The sequence below is a fragment of the Mixophyes fleayi genome, chromosome 5 (assembly GCF_038048845.1).
Source record: "Mixophyes fleayi isolate aMixFle1 chromosome 5, aMixFle1.hap1, whole genome shotgun sequence".
Classification (NCBI taxonomy): domain Eukaryota; kingdom Metazoa; phylum Chordata; class Amphibia; order Anura; family Limnodynastidae; genus Mixophyes; species Mixophyes fleayi.
The window spans coordinates 44,446,828-44,458,594 of record NC_134406.1 but is presented as its reverse complement, the minus strand read 5'-3'; the positions used below and the strand labels follow the sequence as shown (position 1 = coordinate 44,458,594).

The 11,767-nt window shown below is 38.1% G+C and overlaps 1 protein-coding gene across 3 annotated transcripts in view; it reads left to right on the top strand.

Annotated features, from left to right (window-relative positions):
- Positions 1–1,838: 1,838 nt before the first annotated feature.
- The window catches only part of UBE3C (ubiquitin protein ligase E3C), an 84,551-nt gene continuing 74,622 nt past the window's right edge, over positions 1,839–11,767 (top strand). The window contains exons 1-2 of one of the 3 annotated variants that reach the window (XM_075212116.1): positions 1,839–2,006; positions 5,734–5,846. In XM_075212116.1, the coding sequence (XP_075068217.1) occupies positions 5,781–5,846 (66 nt within the window). In that variant the 5' untranslated portion in view covers positions 1,839–2,006; positions 5,734–5,780. Of the gene's footprint in view, positions 2,007–3,253; positions 3,273–5,733; positions 5,847–11,767 lie in introns of those variants that run through there. The other 2 variants (XM_075212117.1, XM_075212118.1) reach the window with 2 other exon arrangements.

Sequence of the window (11,767 nt, the reverse complement as noted above, 5' to 3'; positions counted from 1 at the left end):
AGTAGGGATGATGATATGGGGCTGTTTTTCAGGGTTTGAGCTAGGCCCCTTATCTCCAGTGAAGGGCAATCTTAATGCATCAGCATACCAAGTCGTTTTGGACAATGCTATGCTTTGTTGCAAAAGTTTGGAAAAGGCCCTTTTCTATTCCAACATACTGTGCCCCAGTGCACAAAGCAAGGACTACAAATACATGGTTTGATGAGGTCAGTGTGGTAGAACTTGACTGACTCGCAGGGCCCTGACCTCAACCCAATCAAACACCTTTGGGATGAACTGGAATGGAGATTGCGAGCCAGGCAACATCAGTGCTTGACCTTATAAATGCTCTACAGAATACTTCCAAGAAGAGTGGAAGCTGTTATTGCTGCAAAAAGGGGGACCAACTCCATATTAAAGTATATGTATTTGAAAACAATGTCATCACAGTTCCTGTTGGTGTAATGGTCAAGCATCTGAATATTTTTGTCCATACAATGTATATACTGTGTGTGTGTGTATAATATATATATATATATATATATATATATATATATATATATATATATATATATATATATATATATATACACACACACACATATATACACATACAAATATATATATATATATATATATATATATATATATATATATATACACACACACACAAATATATACATTTATACATACATATATCATCACCATTTCATCATCACCATTTATTTATATAGCGCCACTAATTCCGCAGCGCTGTACAGAGAACTCACTCACATCAGTCCCTTCCCCATTGGGGCTTACAGTCTAAATTCCCTAACACACACAGACAGTTCACACCAATATATTGCAATAGGGGGTACACACACAAACGATCTAATCACAATGAACTGCAAAAGTGGCCACAGATACACAATGATCTAACCACAGTCCACTCCAATATACTGCAATAAAATCCACACATGTACAATGATCAAACCACAGTGCATATCAATATACTACAACAATACGAGCCAGAGTTGCAGAATAATCTAACTACAGTGCACGTTAACATACTGCAGTAGGAGCCAGAGATGCAAAATAATCTAACCGGCTGCACGGTTTAGTGATTAGCACTTCTGCCTCACAGCACTAGGGTCATGAGTTTGATTCCTGACCATGGCCTTATCTGTATGCAGTTTGTATGTTCTCCCCGTGTTTGTGTGGGTTTCTTATGAATATTCTGGTTTCCTCTCACAATCCCAAAACATACTAGTAGGTTAACTGGCTATCAAATGATGTGTGTATATTAGGGAATTTATACTGTAAGCTCCAATGGGGCAGGGACTGATGTTAACTAGTTCTCTGTACAGCTCTGCGGAATTAGTGGTGCTATATAAATAAATAATAACCACAGTGCACACCAATATACTGCAATAAGAGTACAGATATACAATACACAAACCACAGATCACACCAATATACTACAATAAAACGCCACAGATACCCGATGATCAAACCACAGTCCACATTATACTGCAAAAGGACGCGCAATGACAACACCACAGTGCACGCCAATATAGTACATTAGGAGCCTGGGCCGCGCTAAGTACACCGGGCACATATCATGTCATCCTATTATAATATTGATCATGATGATAATAATAATCTATCAATGACTCCATCCTCAGGAGTATTTTTTTTTTTCAATGATGCTTTATTTAAACAGTAACGTAATAACAATCGGCTGCACAGACTCTGTCAGTGACATCATGACGCAGCTGGCAGAAACACGAGTGACACCTCCTCCTGCCAACTAGAGGCAGAGGCTCCGTGCCGGCTGCCTCCAATCTGGTGAGCTGCTTGAGACGGGTTGCTGGGGGCGGGACTTCCGTTGTCAAGGCAAATGTCCGGAGCAGCTCCTGTTTTTGTTGCTGAGTGGTACCCGGTCTGAGCTCCCAGGTAACGGGTCGCCTGTCCCCAGGTCAGGGGAGAGAGGACCGGCGTGGACAGGCAGGGAATAGTCCCTGGTAGAGAACGAGCAGCTCCCGGTGTGAGTCATATTGCGACATATCGTGCGCTGTAAACCTCCCGTCTGTCCTATGTTATTGCTGCTGAGTCATATGTGACAGGGAAACCCCGCGGCCACTGTCGCAAGAAGCCACTGTCACAGGAAGTTACCAATGCTCATGACGTCATCTCGATGATGTCACTTGTATCCTACCCTTTGTTCTGTTGCAGGGCCCATTATGTCACTGGGTATTGGCACCATTGTCTGTCCCACATTACCTGGTCTAATGATTCTAGTTACACATTGGGTTATGTATTGACGTCCAGGGGTAGAGATGATGTCACTGGAATTCTATTTTGTCTGCGATTTTCCTACTAGTTCACACTGTGAACAGAGGTGGTGATGAGGTTACCAACTTTACTGATGTGCTTGAGGTTTAATTAGGGGTCCAATAAGGGCAGGTTTATTATACAACCTTCTGCTGTCCAGCAGTTGTGTAAGTAGTACATATCCCATCATGCTTTGCTTTCCAATGACATAAGGGTAGTGATAACATGATCTGAAGGGTCCTGCTGATTATTGCGTGCTATTGATTATGTGATGTGTGTATCACATGTTTGTCAGTTCTATAAAATCACACTTTGTTATGTTTGTGGTTTTAGGAGTGCCAATAAAATACATTTATTGGTTAGTTTTCATTTAATTACCGAATGTTGAGCTCACCTAAGCCTCAACTTAAACAAGACTCCTTTTAGCTGTAAGTGCAATATATACTGTTGCAGCTTTTACCAAACTGGGCTTTCTGCTGGACCTTGTTTGAGTGGTGGGGTTCAGAGCAAATGTTTTGTATGTCAGCAATGCAAATATAGAAGTAAGATAATATTTAGTGTTAATGCTGTTAGAACAGTGCCAATTTTTGTGTAAATCAGTCTGACTGTAAGCTGTGTTAACTGTTTTTAACTTTTCTTTTGTTGATTTGTTCCCTTTTTTTTCTGGCCTTTCCATGTCTGGATTCAAAGCTAAGGACACACAGTCCAGTCTGGACTAAAATGACCATAGGAGCTGGTTTTCAGTAGTCATTATGCAAACTGCATTCATATACGTAAATGTTAACGATGTGAGAGCTAATATAAAGTTAACCTGCAAGTGACAATGTGGGTAGCAAGGTTAACATATTCATAATAGTAATGCTGGTACAAAATAGGTCTACAGGTATACAGATGATTGCCAACCCAAAATATTGAGGTGACATAAGATACCCATGATGGTAAAGCCAGTCACAAAAAGTTATACTGCCCCATAGATGGTAAGCTTACAAGCAGGGCCTTTTTACATCTGTCTGTATGTATTTCCCAACATTGTTTTATTGCTGTATTTGTTCCCAATTGTAAAGCTCTATGGAATTTGCTGGCGCTATATAAATAAATGTTGATGATGGGTCACCATCACAGTGCCTTTCACAACTGCTTGCTTTGGTGTATAATTTGCTGTTTTTTCTTTCTTTTTTGTAATGTCCCATGTTTTTCTATTGTATTTCATTCCCCCCTTAGAGAGTTCATCTACCTTTTTCCTACTTTGTCAAGAGACATAGATAGACCCGCATCAGAACATGGTGCTCCTTCCTTCTGCCACTATGCTGCTCAATACGCACATCGTCAGTGAGGGACTGATAGACTAAGTCCCTCACCAATAATTTCAGCTGTCATCCGCTGCAGTGAATATTATACATTGGTGGCTGCTGATCTTAAGGAGGGTTGGTAGCTGTTTGTATGCAGCCAACTTCTAAGTAACGTCCAGCCAGTTGCTGCCCTAGAAATGTTACAGCTGTAAACTTGGACTACAGTGGCCTTTTCACAAATCTGGGTTTCACAGAACATCTCCTACTTTGAGACTAAATCCAAAACCAATTGTGTTCTGATCCTTTCCTCCTTGAGCTCCTGCATGTTTTCTATATGCCCTAATGAGTGTTTTATGTGCTCTATCATGCAGGATTTAATTTCAGAAATTGAACCTAAAGTCCTGGGCAAAACGAAAGTTATATGAGAAACAGACTCGCAGACCATCTATCCTATTATGTTTAATTAAAAGTTAACATATTTTTCCCATTCTATGCAGATATTATTTATTTTGTGCTTTTATACCAAACGTTAAAGTGCATTTGTCGCAATCAACATATTCTGCGTCTGTAGTATTAAACAAATCAGAGTTATATTAGATAAAGAGAGAACTTGCAGTGAAAAAAACTTTTTGTAACATGAAAAAATTGTTTCAGAAACCAAAATGTAAAGCCTGACAAGTAGGAGGCCTGTTTTTATGCAACACAGATACATGTGAAAATGGATCCGTCGGCAAAGGTTGCCAAATTTAACGTTTTTGTGGGGCTTGCTTAGTTTGGGTTTGGTATACAAATGCACCTAGTTACTGGGATGTGATTATTTAAATGAGATTCAAGGGCTGAATAAGGCACATTTAGGGGGGAGTATCCTGTTTAGCAGAGGGCCACAAAGCATTTTTCTACTTGCAAACGGACTTTATCTAATTTTATTAGACTTCTTCACAGGTGGCTGAAACCAGACATCAGCCTATTCTTTTGTTAGGACACCAGTAGGCGAATAATTTCGACCAATGAAAATGCATAGTCTGTAGTAAAGACAGTCCCAATGCCGCCTCAATGCACACATGTATATTTTAAGATTAATAAATGACGTTACTGTTGTGCAAATGAGGTTAATGTATATTCTTTGCCATTTCCTTACTCAAGCATAATGTTTTGTGGATTTTGTGGCTTGTGTAATATGCTGTGTATTATGTGTTGTCTGCACAAGATGTTTTCTGTATATACATAGTAGCAAACTAAGCATGTTTAACTGCCTTTTTTTTATCATTTCAAGTTCTTGGAGTTCGAAAAAGAACAAATGTGTCTCTTGAAAATGCTTCAGTATTTTCTCGTAGGATGCTCCCTTAGTATTGAGCATTAATATAACTCCATGGAAATCTCTCTTTGCCTTTTAAAATTATTGAAGTGCTTCTTTATAGAATAGATGGCAACCGATGCCATAAGTTTTTCCATTCTCCATTGGTTGTAACTCTTTCAGATACTATTCACGTACTTGGCTGACACTCTACAAAGCTATCGCTGTGTGTTAAGGGCATTCCAGTATCTAAGAAAATTGCTACTTCATTGAGTCTCCAGTGGCTCCAATACAATTTCTGACCAGCACAAGATCCATTGCCCCATTCTCCCATTTTGTGTGTGTGTGTGTGTGTGTGTGTGTGTGTGTATATATATATATATGTGTGTGTGTGTGTGTGTGCGCGCGCGCGCGCTCAGGAAACTGCATAGTAATAGCTTTGCATGTACCTGGCGAGATTTTTATTTTTTTTGCAATGTAAAGACCTTTACATTTAGGATGCATAGATTCTTTCCCTAGGGATACATAGGAAATCTTGTCCTGGACCATTTTAATATAGTGTCTGCATTAAAGTCACAGCGCCGCTTGTTTGTAGAAAAGTATTATGATTTGAGAGCGTCATGGACTTATCTGTATGTTTCACTGCAGGAAGAATGCATGTTTTGTGTGTTTTCACACACTAGCTGTGTAACACAGTATAGCTCTAAGCAGTTCTCTTACTGGTGGTTAAAGATTTCTGATTGCATTTAGCAGGTGACTGTAATTCCACACTTGACAAGTTTTTGCTTTGTCATAATTGATATTTTGGATGCCTGGTTGGCTAAAAAAGACTTTATTATCTTTATTTTTTTTTAGTGACCCACCAGAATCGCCATACGTTCTAGATGGGATAAACTGTAGCCATGTTCAGCTTTGAGGGTGATTTTAAAACCAGGCCGAAGGTGTCGCTGGGAGGAGCAAGTAGAAAGGTAAGGAGAATTACTACTGTGTGGCTTTTTTTTCCTCCTGCATGTGAACCAGCGATGCTTAGACTTCAGTATCCTGCCGAGCAGCACCTTCATAGATGCTAGTTACTGGCAGAGCATCATGGGAAGTCAGCACTCCCATGATGCTCTCTGTAATCTACAGCCCCTGTAGTCCCAAGTGTTGTCCATATCTGATCAATGTTGGCCAACTGAGACTGTGCATAAAGATGTACATTTAATTTATTTGAGATGAACATAATGCAACATACTGGCACAGGTATGTTTTACGCTTTCACTTTATTAATGGTTATTTATATAGTGCCTTCATATTACGCATAATATTAGTTGTTATGAACACAGCAAAAAAAGTTTGGCATTGACCTGGGCATTTTATTTTGATGAAAGTCTTTTAGATATTCTGTTACTGGTAACACAGAACCCTCTAGGCATTGTTCCAAACGTAGGGCCAGGCACCACAAATATAGCAGTTGACTTGTTATGTTTAGGTTGCTTAAACTGATGAACAGGTGTCTGTGACCTTGAAGGTATTTATTTCTCACTTGCTCAGTCACTTAAAGTGATGTTTAATTCTGTTATAGTGATTCATTTCCCCTTATCGAACAGTAAATTATACAAGTATTATTTTGTAAGTTTAAACTACTGTTATCTATAATATAAATGTCTAGTGGCATGTGTTAGTCTGTCTGTCTGTGTGTGTGGAAAAAATAAAACCAAGCTGCAGCGCCACCTGCTGGGCGGAGTTATACACTGACCTACTAAATTCTTAGTGTGTGTGGAAAAAACAACTCGGGAAGGGCTGAAATTTGGTATACTAAGATGTTTTTAATTTGTTAATTTAATTTGTTAATTGTTAAAAGTGTTTATAAAGATTTAAAAAATATATATATATATATTTCTTGAAGGAGAAGTGACAGTTGGGAGTGGTTGGTGGTTGCCGGGGGTGACAGTGGGGAGTGGTGGGTGGTTGAGGCCTGGGCTATGGCCCAAATGCATGACAAGAACCTTTTTAACACCTTAATTAGCTTGATTTGACTAGAATGCATGAGTATCATGCACGGGTTAACTTGTAAATAAATAATTGGTTTAGTATATATGTTCTCGGAAAACGTGCATTGCTATGTCAAATTTTGGTTCTTTATCAATACTGGATAATGATGATAAAAAAAGAAGCGCACCATTTTTTATTATTTTTACTGTTTGTAGTTCTTTTTCCTTATGACGAATGTACCCTGCCTGGTAAATCATGTTTTATTTCGGCGTAATAGGCACTGGGATGGTTAAAGTCTTACGATCATCAATAAGTATTTATATTAAAGAATAACTTTCTATAAGCATGTTAAAGCTATTGTGTGGATAACATTTTGAGAAAATCCACCAGCAGTTTATTGGTCCGAGCAGGAGGTCCTCTGTTTTACCCCTCAGAGATATTGTGGAGTCATATGGGTTAGATAGTTACTTGGAACCATGTACGTCAACTTGTTTATTTTGTTTAACTTGCCTAAATCCACCTAAAACTAAATTTTATCTGATTGGGGTCTTTTAGATGGTTCAGCCAGATCTCCTGCTCTATGGTCACCTCTTTAGTTTCTATGATCTCCTTTAGTCTCTATGATCACCATGTTGCAAGCAATAAATGCTTGGTATCATTACTAATTATGGGATAGTGCTGTATACAGGCGCGGGCTGGCAGAGTTCAGCCTGGGGGGCGCCCAGGCGCCCGCATCACATGACACGTGATGCGGCCGTGTCCAGTGACGTTCTACAATAGTTAAAATGTTCTCCAAAATAAAAAAAATACTCCTTTGTATTCATGGATGGAAAAAGTTGGCTGCATATGCAGTCATTTTTACATGGATCTCATATGAGGTTAATTGTAAAGTGTTGTGTTTTGTTTTATTTTTATTTTTTTTAGATTTTTTTTTTTAAAAGTGATAGTGATGTTAAAATGAAAAATGTCCTTTTTCGGCAGGTATGGGGTTATTGTGCTAATATATGATGAGATGTGATGGATGTGTATGTAATTGATTAAATATCCTATCACTATTATTCATAAAGACATTTCTAGCTCTCGTTAATGCTATGAAGAACACTAATATTTAAAGACCAGTTTTCTCCGGAAGACGACAAAACATGCAATTATACTGTGCGCTGGATCTAACCATTTCTCTTGCTAATAATTACTTGATTTGGCATCTTGTTCTCACTTCGCTTCTAAGAAACTGGGATGAAACAATGATAATACCACAATGTAGTCACTTGAATTTAATTACATTTAAGAGTGGACTGGAGAAATCCTGCTTCATCTCAGCTCATGCATTTCTTGCCAAAAAAATGTTTTTGACTAAATGTTTATATTGATGAAAACATTCATGGTTAAAATTACTTTTATTAATAATAAAAGTATGTAGTCTATTATCTGCTATGTTTGGGGCATGGGGTTTTTCCATAACTTGGAGAACTATGCTTAAACTAAGCTAAATTTACTATATAAAAATCTTTGCTTGCTTAATATATGGGTTTGGTTGACAGATATCTGGAGGTAGAACAGTTTTACTACCAATTCGTGATACATCATACCTTTTCTAGAATAGAACAGGGGCTTATTTCCTGGAAGCTGGTTCATTTATTTACCAAGGTTGAATAATAAACCCAAGAGTTTATTTGATCATTCAACTCTGCTGTTGATGGTTGATCTCTTTCTGCCAATAACACATTTGGAAATGTGACACCTTCTGGCTAACGTTAATGGGTGAGAGTTAGTCACAGTGGGAGGAGTATTTCTCTACAAATGTACAGATGGTGCCACTACCCATATTATGGGGTGCTTGTAGTTTCCTGAGGGCAAAAAGAATTTTCAAAACACCGGCAGTATCACTTGGAACAAAACTGCCAGGACGGGCGGAGATATAATTTGGACTATTCCTGATGGTAATCAATGTGTCAAACTGTTCCTGTGTAACAACATTTTTTATTTTTTTTATTTGCTATTATAAGAACCTATACATGGTACAATGAGTGTCTCTAGGCAACTTTGAAGCATGGTTGAGGTTCCTTGCAAGTTTGTGGCTGCATTTCAGCAAATGGAGTTGGAGATTTGCTCAGGATTAATGTTGTCCTTAATGCTGAGAAATACAGGCAGGTACTTGACCATCATGCAATACCATCAGGGAGGTGTCTGATTGGCTCCAAATTTATTCTGCAGCAGGACAAAGACCACGAACATACAGCCAATGTCATTAAAATCTTCAGCGTAAAGAAGAACAAGGAGTCTTGGAACTACTGATATGGCCCCCACAGAGCCCTGATCTCAACATCATCGAGTCTATCTGGGATTACATGAAGACAGAAGAATTTGAGCAAGCCAACATCCACAGATCTGTGGTTAGTTCTCCAAGATGTTTGGAACAACCTTCTTGCAGAGTTCCTTCAAAAACTATGTGCAAGAGTACCTAGTAGAAATTGATGCTGTTTTGTAGGCAAAGAGTGATCACACCAAATATTGATTTGATTTAGATTTCTCTTCTGTTCATTCACTTTGCAATTTGTTCATTGATAAAAATAAATTATTAAAGCTTCTATTTTTGAAAGCATTCTTACTTTGCAGCATTTTTTTTCCACACATGCCTAAAACTTTTGCACAGTATTGTAGATCACTGTTGTTGGACAAGGGTTTGTTACCCGGTCCAGGGGCACTATTATATCTTGGCTCATCGCCCTTTTGGCTATAGTATCTTTAGCCTATTAAATCAGTTGCCTTGACATGGACTTACAGCAGGGACAGGGTGGACACCATGGCACATCCATACACAGTTCATATGTTGCTTTTCTTGGTGGATGCTTTAGACTCACAATATTTATAAATAGTTTTAGGAGGGTGACACCTATAATTGTCAATACTTCTATGAAGATAACCCTCCAAAAGTTGGGGTCATGGAATTTAATATTGACCTTAAATAGGCATTTACTGAAGAAGCTATCTATTAATTGGCTTGTGGTACGAAGGCTGAAATAGGAGACCTACATGACGCGACTTACAAGCTCAGAGAGCCACGGCGAGTGTCAAATTCCAACAAAAAAACGTTACATTCTACATAGAGCATAGAGCTCTGGTCAGCCAGCTCAAAATGTGGGTTTGAAGTGGGATCCTTTTGGTCCAAACATACAAAGTTTTTGGAATGCTGTAACGTTGTATATTCAGAAGTTTGGTGTGCTCGCTCCTTTTTGTTATCCGCAGGGTATACTTACTCGGATTACCCCTAAACAATGTTTAAAACGGTTGACAAGCCAATGCGTGATAAATTTACTGGAAGGCATTGGCAGCTTTCAAAAATGGGTATCCCAAGTATTTCTATGATAACAAATCTGGTCAAAATTGGCTCGATTCCCAATAAGCAATGTGAGGCACAGTGGTTAGCATTGCTGCCTCAGAGATTTGGGGTCATGGGCTTGATTCTAACCAAGGCCCTATGTATGTGACGTTTGTATGTTCTCTCCGTTCTCTGCACTAGTTTCCTCCAGGTACTCCGGTTTCTTACCACGGTCCAAGAAAACTTACTGCTAGGATAGCTGGCTTCTGGCAAAATGTGTGTGGTGGTAGGGAATTTACTTCAATAGTATTTTTATTAATTTTTCAGAAATTATGGGGTACAGAAAGAAGAAAGGAATGGGGGGGGGGGGTAAGGAAAGGACCCAAAAATAAAAAGGGAAAGGATTGAAGGGTACATAGTGGGGAGGAACACCTTAAACAATTCTGCTGTTAAACCACATTGAACATATGAGGGGAGGAACCCAATAGGATCCCTTCCAATTCGTGAAAGTTACACTAGTTGAATGATCACTAGGGAACTACTAATAGGAACATTGGGGAACTTCTCTAAGTGTAGGAGATGCAGGTGGTGGTAGGGAATTTAGAGTGTAAGCTCCATTGGGGCTGGGACCATTATGAATGATTACATATTCTATATACAGTGTTGCGTAGCATGTTTTGAACTATTTTAATAAACAATCATAATCTTCTGAATATATATTTTTAAAATAAGCACTTTTTTTTATTAATACTGCTGACCAGTTCAATGGGAATATAGAAACTAAATATAATATATTTTCCAGGTGTTATACTTGTTATATAGACTTTGTGTACCATATGCAACAAACATAACTATCCCTATTCTGCTACATGGCCTTCTCTGTGACTACTGTATTTTCCAGATGAGAGTTGCGTACAATAATAATAACAATAGTGGTTTGTATAAGACGGGTTTTTTTTGTTTGTAATTTTTAAAGGTTTAATTTTTTTTGTTATGGTTTTTTTTTTGAAAATGTAAAACTTTGATAAAAAGAAGTGGAACAATAAGAAATAAAAAAATGAAATGTAAAGAAGACAGACACAGACACACAGACACAGACACACACACACACACACTCTGCCATTGGCACTCCTCTCCTCTGTAAATTGTTTAGCAGGGGCTAATAGAATGCACTTTGTGATCAGGTCAGGTCATGACCGTTTCTCCAAGCAGCAGCACTGATTAACTTCCCTGAACTCCCGTACCTGTAATTACCGCTACTGAAAACAAACTGTGTTCTGTATATATCATGATATTTTTTATCTTTTTTAATTTAACTATATTTAACTTCAGTAGCAAAAAAGTAAACTTGTAGGTCCCACTCATGTTAGTGAATGCAAATATGCTAGGATATAAGGTGTTTATGGCAAGCTATTATATTTATATATTTTTAGTGAACACTTATGGAAGAATAACAAAAAAATAAGAATATATATAAATATATTATGCAAATATGGCATAAATACATTATGCCATATTGTACATTTCACAGCATATGTAGCCCAAGCACAACTGCAATATTCAGTAATAAACCAATAATCCAGTGGATCATTTTTG